The sequence below is a fragment of the Enhydra lutris genome, unplaced genomic scaffold, assembly GCF_002288905.1.
Source record: "Enhydra lutris kenyoni isolate GAN:26980312 unplaced genomic scaffold, ASM228890v2 scaffoldscaffold23, whole genome shotgun sequence".
Taxonomy (NCBI): Eukaryota; Metazoa; Chordata; class Mammalia; order Carnivora; family Mustelidae; genus Enhydra; species Enhydra lutris.
This window is the reverse complement of record NW_019154107.1, coordinates 29,882,445-29,900,576: the sequence shown is the minus strand read 5'-3', so window position 1 is coordinate 29,900,576 and position 18,132 is coordinate 29,882,445. Positions and strand designations below refer to the sequence as shown.

The 18,132-nt window shown below is 42.1% G+C and overlaps 1 protein-coding gene across 1 annotated transcript in view; it reads left to right on the top strand.

Annotated features, from left to right (window-relative positions):
- Positions 1-18,132, top strand: part of LOC111150503 (shroom family member 4) — a 228,826-nt gene that overhangs the window by 191,247 nt on the left and 19,447 nt on the right. Inside the window, exon 5 of the mRNA XM_022507983.1 lies at positions 4,673-4,734. Coding sequence (XP_022363691.1) covers positions 4,673-4,734 — 62 coding nt within the window. The remainder of the gene's footprint in view (positions 1-4,672; positions 4,735-18,132) is intronic.

Below are 18,132 nucleotides of genomic sequence, written 5' to 3'. Positions count from 1 at the left end.
GAATAAATCTTACTCCCTTCTCCAGACTATCTTTGTCAGAGACCCAGGGGTAGACTAGTTGTTGCTATACCCTGGTTACAGCCTACCACCCCAACACAGGCCACCACCATCCCCCAGGGTATTTCTAAGGGGATCCCCTATGTCCTTGCTGACTCCCTACCACATTCCTGCCCTGTGGCTTCCCTGTGTCGAACTGCTATTGCATAGGCAGACACTTATGAATGACTCAGTGTATGAAATTTCTATAGACATGTTCTTTGAAAAAGGGAACCTTAGGGGTTAAAGAAGCCTTACCAAAGGAGCATATACTATTCCTTTTATGTAGCATTCTACAACAACTCTTCGGTGGGAAACAAGTTCAAAACAGTGGCTGCCTACGGAAGGTGCCACAGAGACTGAGTGGGAAAAGGCCTGAGGGAACTTTGTCACATGGTGATTATGTTCTGTATTTTGGTAAGCGTTTGAGTTACACAGGTGTATGCATTCTTGTGCATTTCACTGGAGGTAAATTTTGCCTAAAAATATTATAAACAAATAGCAAACTTTATTTAATGACACGTATGCTGACATTTTTGAGCTATATTGATGTACACAACTTACAGTGTTCAGCATACAAATGTTGCACGTATTTTGTTATTTATCCTTAGGACTTCATGTTTTTGATGCTGTTGCAAATAGTATTGTTTTCTTAATAGCAAGTTCAAATTTACTGTTAATACTATATAGAAATACAATTTAATTCTGTATGTTGGCTTTATACCCTGCAACCTTGCAAAACTCACTTATTAGTTCTGGTAGCTTTGTGGTAGGTTTTAAAAGATTTTCTACATAGACAATCATGTCATCTGCAAATGAAGCTGGTTTTTACCTTCACTTCCGTTGTGTATGCCTTTTCTAGGGGAGGGGGGCCTTACTGCACCATCTAGGACCTCCAATACACTGTTTCGTAGAAGTGGTAAGTGTGGCTAGTGTTGCTTTGTTCCTAATCTTGCTCTATTAAGTTTGATGTGAGCTATCCATTTTTCATAGATGCCCTTTGGCAGGTTGAGGAAGTTCCTTTTCATATCTAGTTTGCTGAGAACCTTTATCAGGAGTGGTAATTAAAAAAAAATTTTTTTAAACACTTCGTCTAGGGTGCCTGGGTGGCTCAGTGGTTTAAAGCCTCTGCCTTCGGCTCAGGTCATGATCCCAGGGTCCTGCGATTGAGCCCCACTACTTCCCTCTCTCTCTCTGCCTGCCTCTCTGCCTACTTGTGATCTCTCTCTCTGTCAAATAAATAAATAAAATCTTTTAAAAAAAACTTTGTCTATATCTACTGAAATGGTCCTATAGTTTTCTGTTTTACTCAACTGATATGGTGAATGATAATTGATTGATTTTTGAACTAAGAACCAGATAGCATTGCCAGATTAAATCCTACTTGGTCATGACATAGTATCCTTTTTATATGTTACTAGATTTGATTTGCAAATATTTTGTTAAGGATTTTCGTGTTTATGTTAATCAGAGATTTTAGTCTGGAGTTTTCTTATATTGCCCTTGTCTGGTTTTCATGTCAATATGGCAGCCTTACCAAATACATTGGGAGGTGGCCCCTCCTCTTCCATCTTCAAGAAGAGTTTGCATGCAATTGGTATTATTTCTCCCTTAAGTGTTTAAGTATCATCAAAGCCATCAGGACCTGGAGTTTTCTTTGTGGAAAGATTTTAAACTACAAATTCCATTTCTTTACTAGATAGAGGTCATTTCGGTCACCTGTTTCTTCTTGAGTGAGCATTGCTAATTCATCAAGAAATCTTTCTGTTTCCTTCATGTTTTCAAATTTTCAGGGATAAAGTTGTCCCTTTCTTTAAAATACATCAAAAAGGTAGGATAGATTGGTGGATGCATAGAGGAGTGAATAGGGATGGGATGAGGTAGTTTTAGTGAAGTATTAATTGTTAAATCTAAGTGGTAGATTTATGGGTAATTGTATAAACTTGTTCAAATTTTTTGTATGCCTGAAAATATTTATAATGAAATGTTGAAGCAAAGAGGAGAGGAAATATAAAATAATGGTTAAAGGGCACTGATGCGGGAATCAGACTGCCTGTGTTCAAATCCCCCAGCTTTCCATCTGAAAAAAAAAAAAAAAAACCACAGGTAACAATACCTACTTCATAAGTTGGTTATGAGGATTAAATGATGAAACATGTGTAAAACCCTTAGAACAGTGACTACTGGATAGTACTCATCTTTGAAGTGTGAGTTATTTTCTCCTAAAATCAAGGGAGATTTTCACTTAGCTTGAAATGCTTGCTGAAAGAAGGTCCTGCAGGTAGACAGTGGAGAAAGGGGGCTGAAGCTGGGAGAGAGGAGATGATGGCTTGCGGAAGTGGCAGCCCAGAGCTAGTAACTCCATAAGGGAAGGAGGTGAAAGCTGCAGGTTACAGCGGCTGGCAGCAGCAGGTGTGCCCACACCATGCCTCTCATTTTGTACTCTGAAGGAGGGAGGACACGTTGGGCTCCCAGTGCCTGTTAGACCAGCTCAGCAGGTCTGCTTAGACACTAGGCTTTCAGATGCATGGAGCCACTTCCTGCCCATTTCTACCCCTGCCACCTGACCACAAATACATACAAACCCCAGACAGAGGGAAAACTGACAGTATGGGATAGGACACCCCAGTTCAAATGACCAGTTGTATGAGATAAGCTATAATAGGATCCCCACTTGATAGCCAGGGAAGCTGAGGCTCAGAGAGGTCACCCATCTAGCAAGTGGCAAAGCCCAAACTTGGACAGCATCATAGTAACTAACATTTGAGTAGCCACAGTGCACCAGGTACTAAGTTAGTCCTCAAAGCAGTCAGGAAATAGGTCCTGTTATTATGATGATCTGTCTGTGAAATAGCTGGGGGAAGTCGGCTAAAGAGCAGCTGGGTACTTGGCGTCACCCAGCTGGTGAAGGGCAGGTGTGGGATTTGAATCCACGTGCTCTAGCTTCAGAAACCAAGCTCCTCGTTGGGCTATACTGCCTCTCCATAAGCTGACGGAAAAAGCCCAGGCCTTCTCCAGCATGGCGGGATGCCTTCAGGCCGTATGGCTTCCAAAGGGGGCGGCAGGCCATCCCCATCTGCAACAAGCCATGGGGATAACTCCCTTGTTGGTTCAAAGAGGGCAGGCAATTTATGGCAACCTAAGTGGCTCAAGGGAAAAAAAGGAAGGTGATATGCTGAGGAGCTGAGAAGGAGGCTGTGAATTGGGACAGGACTTTGTTTGGTTTGGCCACTGCTATTTACTGAGCATTTTCCACAGGGCATGGACAGGAAATCCTGGCTCCCACTGTGACTGAATGAGTAATAGTGTCTTTGAGGGCAGGGACATCTCAGAAGGGCATCGAGGCAGAGCCTGAAGTCTAACAAGTTGTCAGAGCTGCTCTAACATGACAGGTACAGGCAGGGAGCACTCTGGTCTTGGGAAAGCTGTAAACCTCATCTTTTCCATGGCTTCTAACATCTACAGCCTCCTACGTGCTGAGTGCTGTTAGGCATCCTCTGTGCACATCCCACTTTGTTCTCACTCCTGGGAAGCTGGCAAAGTTTGATAGCACAGTCTTTGCCAGATAGGAAGCTGAGATTCAGAGAGGTGACATAACTTCCCTCATATAACACAGCTAATAAGTGTCTCGGCCAGTATGACTGACACCAAATATCTTACCCCAAAAAGGGAGTAAATTTTCACTTTTGTTATTGTTTTACTGGGGCAAAGGTAATACAACTTTGAACAGGACCAGTAACAGCATTGGAAAAAGAGGGAATTTGGAAGATCAGTGAGATTTAGGAAGGATTGTGCATTCCTGATGAGCTAAGCTCTGAGTTGCTAGATAGAGGGATGCTGAATGCAAAATTGGGGAGAATGTGAGAGGCAAATTTGCATCAGGTTTGGAGCTAGAGTAGGAAGGAAAGGACATTTTTTACAAATGGCACCCGTAGGTTGGCTACAGGGTAAAGGACTGCTTTGGCAAAGCCCTTAAGGATAGAATGCCCAGGGTAGAGTGTGTACTCCCATAATGTGGAGAATGTGGCACGTGGTGATTATGCTCCCCAGAGATGAACCCGCCTAGGCCCCTGCCAGTGGTGCTGGGAGGAGGAGGAGGGGGAGGAAGGGCCCGTGCAATGCAGGGGGTGCGCTTGTCCTCTCCATCTGCCTCACCCTGGGAGAAGGTTGCAGCAGGAGCCTTGGGCCTCAAAGCTCCCTCAAGGGCCAGGGCTTCCAAGAAGATGCTTTCTATGTTAGAAGAGGCAAGAGGAGTGAGCAGGTTCACCCGGCAGAACAAACAAAAAGACCTCCTTCACAAGGGCCAGAACAAACAGCAAACGTGCTAAACTGGTTTATAAGGTGGTTTGGGAGGGGAGTGGAGAAAGAGAGGGAAACGCAGAGTTTCTAGAGCACACGGTCCAGGTCCCCGAGTGCTCTCTTTAGTCTCTGCATGCCCCCAGCACTTCACCGGGCCTCCTTACAAGAAAGGCAGCCCTCCAGGTACATGTTTCTCTAGCCTCTGTGCCAGAGTAGAAGAAACCAGTTGGGGGTGGGGCATGTCCAGGGACGGGCTCCTGCCCTCTTTACATTTTTGAGGCCATCTGGATACCTGTCTGCTCAGAGCTCCCTCACTTATTGGAATTTTGCCTTGCAGGAATTTCCTGGGGACAAATGGAAACCAATAACAGGAAACAGGAAGACCAGCCAGTTAGGGAGGTAAGTGATCACTCAGGGAGTTGGGGCAAGTTGGTGTCTCTGAGGCTTCTGTAGAAGTTGCTAAGATCTTGTGTTTGCTTAGTTTCCTTTGAGGAACCCGGCCTGGTGTCCATACCAAGAACTTGGTACCATAGATGTAATCTAGCCTGCCCTCCAGGCAGCTGGGCTACAAACCACTAGGACACTTTGGAACATGGAGTAGTCAGGCATTATTGTAGGACATTGGGCCCACCAGCACAGAGGCCTGCGGCAGGCCTGCCCAGGCACAAGGACGTGTGGGAGCAGATCATGCTGAAATATAGATAAGAAGGCATAAACGATGTCCACCTTCCCAGCAGCCATTGGGCAATTGGAGAGAACAGAGAGAAGGTAAGACTGTCCGGCTACCACTGTGCCTTTGCCTCAGTTGTAGGAGGCACTTATTTCTTGGGCTCAGCTATCATCTTTTTCTAGTACTCGCTGGGAACTTAATTAAGATCTGCTCCTGAGAGTCCAGGGGCAGGTAGTGCTAATGATAGATTAAAATTCCTGGAAGAAGGTAGGGACATTTTTGCAAATGGCACATATGGCTTGGACTAGAAGGAAAAGAGTTTCTTGGGCAAAGCCTTTAAGAGAAAAAAAAAAATGCCCAGAGTAGAGTCTGCTCCTATAATGTGGGGAACCTGGCACCTGAAACTCATGTTCCCCAGAGATGAGCCTGCCTGCCATAGGTGGCTATAAGGAGTGGACAGTTACTTTCTCTGGGCTGCTCCCCATCAGCCTGGCAGGACCCTCTTTTTTGTGAAACTCCTTAATATATTCATTTAGCCAGTTCTTCTCCAGGCCAAATTATTCAAGACACCCCTAAATAATATTGATTCTTTAAGTGAAACTCTAGAAATGAAGGGGGAATAGGGAAGAAGGCCCTTAGCTGTGCCTGTGTGGAGGCACTAAGGGAGAGGACTAGAATATGGGTCTCTTGACCCCTGAAGAGCCCTGGGTTCTTTCTGAGGGGGTCTGCATTATCCCCTGTGATTTGGTGGGATATTCAGGAATAATTTGGGCTCTCTGTTGACTCCAAAGACTGAGAAACCTGTCAGTTTTCTGGTTGGCGATAAAAAAAAAAAGGGGAAGAACGCAACATTTATGAATAATGTGTCGGTCACTGGGCTGGACCCTTTTTAACTCACAGTCTCATTTATTCTCCACAACAGTTCATTTTATTACCTATTTCATAGATGAGGTCCAGAGAGATTATGTAATTTAGCTGAGGTCCCACATCTAGTTAGCAGTGGAGCCAGGATTGGGACCCAGGTTTGTCTGGCCCCAAAGTTTATGCTTTTCCCCTTAAATCTACATCAAGTAGGAGCCCTAAGGAAACTTTTCAAAGGGATCCCTCAGCCTCATGTCTCAGAAGTCTGAGGTCTGTGCAGGGATATTATGAGACTCTGTGGCTGATCAGATCCCCTGATCTGATCTGACTTGTAACATGTCCTTGGAGAGACCATTTCAGTCTGGTAGGTCTGCTGAGTTTCCCACATTAGACTGAAACCTTCGAGAGAGGAGACCTGGTCTTGGCTGTAGACTTCTCCTCAGACTTCTCCTCTGTGCCTAACATAGTGCCTGACCCAGAGAATTTGGTCAAGAGGTATTTGTCATTGGCTTACCAACTGAAGAAACAGCCTCCTCCACCACTGAATGGGTGAAATGACACAAAAATGATAATGCTAACTAGCATTTATTGAGCACAGTGCTGTATTGTAGGCACCATTCAAAGCACTTCACAAATATTTACAGCTGACCCTTGAATGACACAGGTTTGAATCGCAAGAGGCCAATTATCACGGGTTTTTTTTTCAACGAATACAATATGGTACTATGAATATATTTTTGTTATGATTTTCTTAATAACATCTTTTCCCTAGCTTATGTTATCATAAGAATATAGCATATAATACCTAGAGCATACAAAATATGAGCTAATTAACCATGTTATCAGTAAGGCTTCCAATCCACAGTAAGCTATTAACAGTTAAGTTTTTGCCAAGTCAAAATTTACCCATGGATTTTCAACTGCATAGGAGAGGAGGGGTGGTGTCCCTACCCCGCCCCCCATTGTTCAAAAGTCAACTGTATTTATCATCATAACCCTAAGGGATAGTTATTATTAGACTCTCTGTTTGACGGAGAGAAGAGACTGAAGCATACACAGGTAAATTCATTTGCCTGAAGTTCCACAGGTCTGGTAAGTTGACTAGACCCAGGTAGCCTACTTATAGAGACACTAGACTAACCTATAGTGCCTCTCCAGACTGGTTCTCTTACCAATAAGCCAGTGAAGGAAGAGGACTTTATTCAAAATCTAGTGTATGTACTGCCTTTTTCTAGGCAAGCAGGGGGAATGTTAGAGAAAGAGCATCAGGAAGCACAATGCCTGTCCACCCACAGCTTGAGCAAAGGAAGACTAACCCACACAAAGTTAAGTAGCAGTAATAATAAATTACCACTTACAAAACGACCTATGTGCTGCCAGCTAAGTTGTACATATTACGTTATGTTTTATATGCCCCCCAACTCTGTCAGGTTGGTATTATTCTAACTACAGCAGTGGTTTTCAAACTTGAATGTGCTTTGGAAACACCTGGAGGGCTTGTTAAAACACAGACAGGTAGATTCCACCCCTACCCTCCCAACCCCTGCCAGTAGGTATGGAGTAAAGCTCAAAATTTGCTTTTTTTTTCATTTTTCATTTTCATTTTCATTTTTAAATTTTACTCTGTTATGTTAGTCACCACACAGTACATCATTAGTTTTGGAGGTACTGTTCCGTGATTCATTGTTTGCATATAACACCCAGTGCTCCATGCAGTACGTGCCATCCTTAATACCCACCACCAGGCTCACCCATCCCCCCAACCCCCTCCCCTCTAAAACCCTCAGTTTGATTCCCGGAGTCCATAGTCTCTCATGGTTCATCTCCCCCTCTGATATCACCCCTTTCATTTTTCGCTTCCGTCTCCTAATGTCCTCCATGCTATTCCTTACTTTCCACATATGAGTGAAACTATATGATAATTGCCTTTCTCTGCTTGACTTATTTCACTTAGCATAATCCCTCCAGTTCCATCCATGTGATGTAAATGGTGGGTATTCATCCTTTCTGATGGCTGAGTAATACTGCTTTGTATATAGGGACCACATCTTTATCCATTCATCTGTTGAAGGGCATCTCAGCTCCCCACCCCAATGATAGAGATGTAGTAAAAAAAAAAAAAAAGGGGGGGGGGCACATGCACCGCAGTGTTCATAGCAGCAATGTCCACATGGCCAAACTCTGAAAGGAGCCAAAAAAAAAAAAAAATTACATTTCTAACAAGCTCCACCAGGTGATGCTGACGCTGCTGGTCCTGGGGTCACACCCTGAGAACCACTGACTTGGATAAAGGACATGAGGTTCGGAGAAGTTATAGTAATTTAGTGAAGGTCTCACAGCTACTAAAGGGACAAACCAGGATTGAAACCCAGCTCTTGCTTAACTCAGATGAGTTGCCATAAGATGAAAAATGTCAAATACATGGTTCAAACAAGAAGCATCCGGCACGTGGTATGGGGCCAATACATGATAAATTGTTCTCTAAGTTTTTTGGAGGGTAAGAAAACTAAAGACTGGGACCTACGGGAGGAAAGACCCAGAGGGGCTAAGCAGAGTATGTTGAAGAAATACACTTAAGAGTTCTTGCCTTGGAATTAGTCTGCCTGGGTTCAAATCCAGATTCTTATTTTCTCTAGCTGTACGAACTTGGCAAGTGGCTGGTCCTCCTTTACTCTCCCTGTCTCTCACACATATGTGCTCTGTCTCTGCCCCATCAGCTTCCTTATTTTTTTTTTATTTTTATTTATTTATTTGACATAGATAACAAGAGAGAGAAAGCCCAAGCAGGGGAGTGGCAGGCAGAGGGAGAGGGAGAAGGCTCTCCACCGAGCAAGAGGCCTGATGCCGGGCTCAATCCTAGGACCCTGGGATCATGACCTGAGCTGAAGACAGGTGCTTAACTGACTGAGCAACCCAGGCACCCCAGTTTCCTTATTTGTAAAATGGGGTTAGAGTACCTACCTCCTCTGATTGTTGCTAGAATTAAATGACAAATATGCATAAAGCATTTGGAATAAAACCCAGCGCAGTAAACCTTCAGTAAATGGTAGTTGTGACAATATAGATGAAGAAGGGGGAGCAGCAGCAGGAGCAACAGCAGAGAAAAGGAGTGAATAGTGAGGTTTGGACCAGGATAGGTAGGCCTCAAAAACTATATAGTATCACAAATACAGAAGCTATTGAAGGTTATCAATCAGGTAAGTGATGTGGTAAATGTGGCACTTGAGGCAACTGGGCTGCCTTTGCAGCCTAGATAGGTTGAAGAAGAACAGCTAGGGTCAGTGATCCAGGCATGAATGAGTATGGCTCTGGACTGGGAAGGTGGAGGTGCAACAGGAACAAAGAGAAGAGCTAGATAAATATGTGCGATATTTTGGGGAGAAAATGTTTATTATGAGAACTATATTACAGGAAATTAAAGACAGAAGAAAAAGTAGCCTTAGTCCTACCACCCTAACACCCTGATTGTTTTCATTTCCCTACCAGCTTTTATCTATAGGTATAGAGACTTTTCCTGGCAGAGTTATAATAACTATGTAGATGTGATTATGTGTCCTGCTTCTTTTTTTCCACCACTAAGCATCACTTGGTAAACAATTTTTCAAGTTGATATACAGTCTTGTTCAATAGTTATAAATTTTAATGGCTGCATATTTCACCAGCTTAATGTGCTGTAATTTACTTAATCATTCTCAAATTGTTAGATAATTAGGTTGTTTCCAATTTCTTGCTATTATAAAGTAATGCTGCAGAAAAATTTTGAGTAGTTATAATCTTTTTCTCATTTTGAATTATCTCATTAAAAACAATTATCCAGAGTTGGGATTACTAGTTGAAACAATATGAGCATTCTTTTTGTTCGTGATAGATCTCACCAAACTGTTTTCCCAGGACCCGTTTTACACCGACATTAACAATATATAAGGGTACTAGTTTCCCCAAAATCTTTCCATCTGTGGAAAATATTTCTAATGCAATAGGTATAAATGGCACCTAGGATAATTTTCACTGGCTTCCTTTGATTATTCTAGTTTGAAATGTCTTCATGTGTTTATTTAATATTTGCATTGCTTCTCACGTGAATTGTCTGTTCAAATGATTCGCTTACAAGTAAGTGACACCTTCTGAGGGAAAAGTACAGAGAACTGATGACTGGAATTTGGGACAGAAAGGAAATAAGTCAAAAATAATTCTGAGCTCCAGATGACCCAGAGAAAGTTGTTGACAGAGCTGGGGCAGGTGAGAAAGGGGAGCTAGCTTGGTGCAGATGATAAATTTGAGTTGGGACATACTGAATTTGAAGTTAGTGAGGAAGACAAGTGGATTCTTTGGAGGAGGTTTGTCGATCAGCCAGTCAGGGGGTAGGATGAGGAAGAAAACCTAGCAAAGGAAAATGAAGGGGCAAGCAGCCAATGTGGCCAGTACACCATGACAGAGGATAAGGAGAAGACCGCTATTGGCTTTGACAATTTAGAATTGCAAGTGACCCTCGGGAAAACAAGTGTAGTAAAGTGATGGGCCTGGAAAGTAGATAGCTTGATGGTCCGTAAGGGGGATTCCTAGAAAAGAAATATACAGAGCTTTATACATCATGAATTCACCTGTTTTAAAGTGTGGAATTCAATGAGTTTTGGTAAATTTACAGCACTGTACAATCATCACCATAATCCAATCTTAAGACCTATCCATCTCCCTACAAAGATCCCTTGTGCCTGTTTGCAGTCACTCCCCATTCCCACCCACAACCTCAAGCAACCCAACCATATTTTGGTTCCTGTGGATTTGCCTATTTGGTACATTTCCTACAAGTGGAATGAGACAATATGAAGGCTTTTGTGTCTGGCCTCTTTCATTTCTCATGCTTTAGTGGTCCATTGTGTTGTAGCATGTATCAGTACTTCATGTCTTTTCTTTGCCAAATAATATTCTACTGTATGGATATACCACTTTCTATTTATCCATTCATCTATTGGTGGACATTTGGGTTGTTTTCACTTTTTAACTATTGTGAATAATGATGTTTTTGACCATTTGTATACAGTTTCTGTGTGGATATGTTTTCAGTTCTCTCGGGTATATACTTAAAAGGTGGAATTTGGGGGACATATGGAAATTCTATTAACTTTCTGAGGAACAGCCTGTTTCTCAAAGTGGCTGTACCATTTCACATTTCCACAAGCAACATAGGAAGGTTTCAGTTTCCTTTTATTAGTTTAATTTTATTTTTTAAGATTTATTTATTTATTTGTGAGAGAGAGAGAGAGAGAGAGAGAGAAAGAGAGTTGGGAGAGGGAGAGCGCACAAGCAGGGGGAGCAAGCAGAGGGAGAGGGAGAAGTGGGCTCCCCACCAAGCGAGGAACCCAATGTGGGGCTTGGATTCAGGATCCTTGGGTCATGACCTGAGCCAAAGGCAGACACTTAAGCTTAACTGAGCCACCCAGGCGTTCCTCCTTTCATTAATTTTAATACAATGATTATGTGTTAGTGTTACTGTGTCATTAGGAAAATATTTTAAAAGAAGAACTTTAAAAACATAGTTGAACATTTAAAAATATCTTAAAAGAAGAAATTGGCTGGCAAGAGGGAGAGAAATGGAGTGGTAATTAGAGGGAGCAGTAATGTTTAAGTTGATGGTTCTCCAAATGTGGTCCCAGGACCTGCAACCTCAGTATCACCTCTGAACTTGTTGGGGTTGCAAATCCTCAGGCCCCACTCAGACCTACTGAATCAGAAACCCAGGATGGGGCTCGCAATCTGTGTTTTTAACAAGCCCTCCAAGTGATTCTGATGCAAGCTAATTTTGAGAACCACGGGTTTAAGTGCAGGTTTGGTCAGGATTCGGGAAACCAGTTTAAATTTAAAAACAGAAAAGAGGGGCGCCTGGGTGGCTCAGTGAGTTAAAGCCTCTGCTTTCAGCTCAGTTCATGATCCCAGGGTCCTAGGATCGAGCCCCACATCGGGCTCTCTACTTGGCAAGGAGCCTGCTTCTCTTCCTCTCTCTCTCTGCCTGCCTCTCTGCTACTTGGGATCTCTGTCAAATAAATAAATAAAATTAAAAATAAAACCAGAAAAGAGAGGTCAATGGAAAGAAAAAGAGTATTGATGCTTAAGATGGATGACAGTTTTATGACCTCAGGGAAGATGAAAAGGTCAAGGGCAGAGATTACATTTAAGAGGAGAAATCTTTTTTTTTAAGGTTTTATTTATTTGATGGAGAGAGAGAGATCAGAAGTGAACAAAGAGGCAGGCAGAGAGAGAGGGGGAAGCAGGCCCCCCACTGAGTAGAGCACCCGATGTGGGGCTCAATTCCAGGACCCTGAGATCATGACCTGAGCTGAAGGCTGAGGCTTAACCCACCAAGCCACCCAGGTGTCCCTAAGAGGAGAAATCTTGACGAGTTTCTGCTCACCTTCCCCTCGAATCCTCCCCCACATTTTTAACATTTCTTATGTCATTTCTGTCACAGCTGGAATGATGGGTGTAGGTGGGAGAATCAAATGTACATTCTTGAGCCACTCTTTTTGCCTGGAAACCTGCAATGAATTTTAATTTCAGGTAGTTACACTCTTGGTTTTCTCCTCCACTGTTATTTGGTTTGTGTGCAGAGAATGCAAAATGCATTATAATATTAGCAGGAGGGAAAAAAAGTGAGTAGATCTGCCAGGAGGAAAATCTATATGCATAAGTGATGTATTTAAAAGCCAAAAGAAAGTATTTTCTAGATTATCTCTTTTGGTTTTCTGTACCTGTGATTGCTTCCTGTGATCCTTTCCATTTCTCTACTTGGCACAGAGCTTTAGAATGTGTAGAGCACTTTTATATACATGGCTACAGTTAATCCTCACAACAACCCTATGCAGTTGAGCTTTATTTTTCCCATTTCACTGATAAGGAAGATGAGACTCAGGAGAGGCAGTGCTGTACTATTATTAACAACAACAACAAAAGGTATAATACCCAACATATATGAAGTGTTTATTATGTGTCAGGCACTGCTATAAGCATTTCAGATGAATTATTTATGATTTATCATGACCCCACAAAACAGTTACCATTTATTGACCCAATTTTACAGATGAGGGAACCTACAGATAGATGAAAGTCATTTGCCCAAGGTCCGAGAGGCCCTGGATTCCAGAGCCCTTTGCTTCTGGGATTATAAAGCAAGTACGTGACAAAACTAGACTACTACCCAGGTTTTTCACTTCTCTGCCTCAGGCTTTCTTGTTTCCTTTTATCAAACCACACCATGAGCAGAGTGTGGAATATCCAGTACACATTTCTTATTTACTGACTGAGTAAAAGAAAATGGATAATTCAGAATTGAATTTCATTGTATTAGGAAGAGTACACTTTTCAGGAAGGCTTTGCCACCCAAGAAGAATGCAGTCTTCTGAGGCATGGAAGGATTTTTCAAAAGTGTGACAAGGTGAATTTAAATACTTAGGTACTAATGTAATCCTGGGCTCACAAAACTTATTCCAGGAAAATTATGAAACTCTAATGGGAGAAATAAAGGCCTGAATAAATGCATAGCTCTACTCTGCTTCAATTTGGAGAGACTAAATATAACAATGATTACAGTACTCCCTAAGTTAATGTATAGACGTGATGTACTACTGGTTAGAGTCATGGTGGGGTGCTTTATAGAACTTGTAAAAATCCTAGTGAAATTTATCTGGAAGAATAAGTGGGCAAGAATACCAAATAATACATTTGTTTAAAAAGGCAATGGTGGTAGACTTACCCTATCAGATTTAAAGCCTGTCATAAGGTGACAATTATCAAAAGCATATGATAGGGGGTTGAAAAAAGGCAAACAGTGAATTTTTTTTTAAAGAGATTCTAGGAATAGATTTAAGCTATTCTAAGAATATAGAGTATACTGGAAACATCTCTGAACTGGGGAAAGCAATCATTCTTTCTTTAATAAATGTTGGAATCTTAGGTATCAATATGGAGAATAATTAACTTAGATCCATAGCACATTGAATAATCTGTAGTAAATTCCAGAAAGCAGACAGTGGAATAGCAGATTTGTTCCAACTACGAATAGAAGATAAATTTGTGTCTGTTAAATGGAAGATATCATCAGAGACAAGATGGATGGTTTTAAATATATAAAAGTTGGGAGGAAAACCTTTGTACAACAAAATATAATAAAAAGCTAAACAACAGAATGAGGCAAATGTCTGGGGTCAGCATCACTGATAACAGTTGACTGTCCAAAAGATATAAAGAATGGATATAGATATAGAAGGTCAGCTTTCAGATTTGGCTTCAAAAAAGGCAAGGAAACTGAGCAGGCAATGTACAGGTGAGAAACTCAAGGTGGTAAAAATCACTGCATGGAAAAGTACAGTCTCACTAGCAATTAAAGAAATGTAAGCAGAAGCAACTCCCACGTATCATGACCTGCTTTTTAAACTATCAACAATTAATGGAAATGATCAACAAATTATAAAACCCTATCTTGACAAGGCTGTGAGGAAGCCGTTCCTGGGAGCAACATAAAATTGGCTCAGTTTTCTTGGAGGATAACTTAGAAATATGTGACAAGAGTTATAAAACTGTTCATACCCTTTGACCCAGAAGACCCCGGAGGAAATAACCTACAAAAGGAAAAAAAATGATTTGTTTAAAGATGTTCTTAGTAGTGCTATTTATGATCATGGAAAAGATTTACCCATCAAATAGATAGATCATCATAATGGAAACAGAACACAGCTATTAACAATGACAGGTATTAAAATATTGGGTCTTGCACAGAAACGAGTATTTGTAATAATACTAACCCCAGAAAGGCTAAATCCTAAATCACATGTTGAATGTTGAATCTGATAGTAGCCATATACAAAGAAAACTCAGAAAGGCAGCTAGTAAGCTGTAAATAGTTGGAGTTGAATACACAAGGTGTTTTGGGGGCACATGTCAAGTTGCAGGAATTGATCATAAAAAAAAGACAATCTAGGGAAGAGGATTGATTGGTTTGATTTAGGCCCAGGAAGTTAGAGATCAAGGGCTTTGGAAAAATCTACATACTGGTAAGACGGTGTTACTTACCAGGCATGCTTGATCTCACTGTTAACTGGAATTTATTTGCTAGAACTCTCAATCAACCAGCACACTACATATTTAAGTCTGTGAGAACTTTGACATTCCTAGGGGTGTACATCACTAGACCTTTTCAAATTTCCAAATCTGTTGCTACCACTGCAACATAGCACCTCCCCACCCCCACCAATAAACACTGTATTACCTAGCTCAGAATCATCACTTTCTTAAGACGGTTCCATCACTTCGATCACCAACACTAGCTTATAGATAGTTGGCGCTTCGATGCCATTATTCATAAAGAAGCATATTTTCTCTCTGCCATGGTGACTGCATCTGTGTACCTTGTCAGCAACTAGAGAGCCGTCAAACCATGTTGAGAGATGGCAGGCAGTGCCAAGCATTTGGCGAGGCTTCCTCTTTTGCTGGGCGCCTCGTCCTATCAGCCAGTATTGTGATGCTTTGGAAGTCAAATACATACCCCTTGCAAAACGACCAGTTACTACACTTCGTGGATCTTTACAGTTACTCTCAAAGGTTTAAAAGCTTAAATGCTAAATACATTCGGCCAGGAGAACTACTCTACAATGATAATTGAGCAACAAGAATGCCTTTTAAACCATCTGAGACAGAATCATGTTCTTTATAACTTTGGTATTAAGTCTTTCCATTGTATGCTAGGTCTTTGAAAGTCAGTACATTAATATCTGGTATACATGAGGACTCAAATAGACAACACGTCCTCTCTTTCCCTGACCCGTCCATTGCTTAACCATGGTGGGTTAATAACTTGAATAACATCAGGATTCCCAGAACTTTTTGGAACTCCAGTATTCCCATAATTTTATTTTGTAAATCTTCATCCCAGTTGTCACATGCATGGTATGTATATAGTTAATTAAATGAATTTTGTTTTGAGAATTTTTTTAATGGCTTTATACCTCTTAAGACACCCTGATGAGTTGGGAACCTGGTAGGTAACAACTGATTAGAGCAGTAGAGCACAAAGTGTGATCCTGGACGAGTAGTACCATCATCATCTGGGAAATTGTTAGAAATAAAAATTCTCCACCCTGTTCCAGACCTACTAAATCAGAAATTCTGAGGACAGGACTCAGCAACCTGTGTATTAATAAGCCCTCCATATGGTTCTGATGCATGCCCAGGTTTCATTACCTCTGGATAGCAGCAAGTAGAGCCTTAATAACCTTGGCCAGCCCGATTCTCAGCTGAATTATTCTTGTGTCAGACCCTCCAGGTCCCCCAACAGTGTGTTATTTACTCCTAAAATGCCTTCTATTAAGCCTCTTGAGAAGGGTATTCAAACACTGAAGAGGCAGCATGTTGCACGGGCAAAAGTGTGGACGTTGGAGTTAGATGGAAATTCTGGCCACTATTCCCTTTGTGTTCTCCAGTTGTTTAACCTCCCTGAGCCTCATTTCTAATACAGCTGAGAGAAAACCCACTCCAGAACATTCTCTCAAGAGTTAAAGCAGGTCTGTCAACTGTCCAGCCCTGTGCCTGATGGACTCTGAGTAAACATAGGACCGATTGTTACCATCCCTTACTGCCATGTCCATGACACTGTAAAATCCAGAGGAGTAATGGGAAGAGCTTCTTGGAAATTCCAAGTTGGGGCCATTGGAGAGGGGAAGCAAGGCTTTACCCAGGACAGCCCCAATAAAGCAAGGATTTCTCTGATCTCTTCAAAGGACACTTGGCACCAGCCTACTGGGGCAAGTCCTGCCACTTGCATTTTTCATTGCCAGACTAATTGTTCCTTACTTGAAGTTCTGTAGACCCAGAGGCAGGGAAGGGTGGCAACAACAATCCTTCTCGGCCCTTGTCCCCTCCCAATGTAAGCCTCCTTGTGTCTCACTTCCTGGATCTTGCAAATATTTCCTTCAGCAATAACCTGGGAGTGGCTGTTTCTCTTGGAGCAGTCTTATCTTTTGGCTGCCGAGAAAAGGGAAAGGGGAGAGGGGCTGGACATGTGCACCCTTGCTGCTGAGATCCTGGAATACTAAGCTATTGTGGTGAGTTTAAAAGTAAAATTTCCAAAGAAGAAAACTTCAGAAGAGTGGAGGAAGAGGCAGGAGAAGATTTTTTTTCCATTCTCTGCAAATATTAGTTTTCATTTTCAATCACTATTAGGCCAAAAATATATATATATTTTAACAAAAGGGGAAAATCTATTCATCAGAAGAAAATGTAACCTGTGCCAAGAGGAAAAGAGAAGAACAGCCCAGGACTTGGCAGGCAATTCGCTTTTGTTTTTGAGATGTAGTCTTCTTACTGGTGTCAACAAAGCCCTTTCTTACACTTAGCTTTCATGCTTCCATGCAAAGAGCTAATGTCTCCATGGACACCTGGGGATGACTTCGGTGTGAATACCTTTTGCCTCACCCTAGGAGCCCTTGCTCTAGTGGGATTGCCCATTGGGGTCAGATAAGGCAAGTTCCAGCCTACATACAAGGGCTTCTTACCAGCTGGGAAAATGATTTACCGCCCCCACCTTTCTAAAAGATGTTATTTATTTATTTGAGAGAGAGAGAGAGTGCAAGCGGTGGGGAGGAGCAGAGGGAGAAAGAAGCAGACTTCTCGCTCAGCAGGGAGCCCAATGACATGGGGCTGGATTCCCAGGACTCCAGAATCATGACCTGAACTGAAGGCAGACACTTTACCGACTGAGCCACCCAGGCACCCCTGAATTACCCCTTTTAAGTTTCAGGATTCTTACATGTCCACTGGTAATGATGGCACCAACTTTGATGGGTTGATGTGAAGATTAATAGAAATACATACGTGAAAGTGCATAAAGCAGTGCCTAATACACACTAGGAAGTAAGAAATCATAGCTCATTTCCCTTAATGAAATTCTTTATCCTTGTCCCAAAGTAGAGTTGTAGATTTCTGTGCATATAGACAGCTTGAGCCCTTGGAAAACAGGACTGTTAGGAAGCCAGTAACCTTCATTTGAGCCTGACACACTTCAGTGGAAGCCTTCCATTCCTCAGGTTGCTTTAGCTGTAGTGCCTCAAGGAAGGGACTATGTCAGTTTTGCTCTCCCTTTGATCTGGCCACCTTGCACAGTAGAATATTCAATTGCCGTGTGGAAGGACTTGTACACACACTGACCCAGCTGATCCCATTGAAGTTTCTCCTTTCTCTTTGCGGGGTCATGCCCACTTCTTCTCCCCTGATACAAGTGA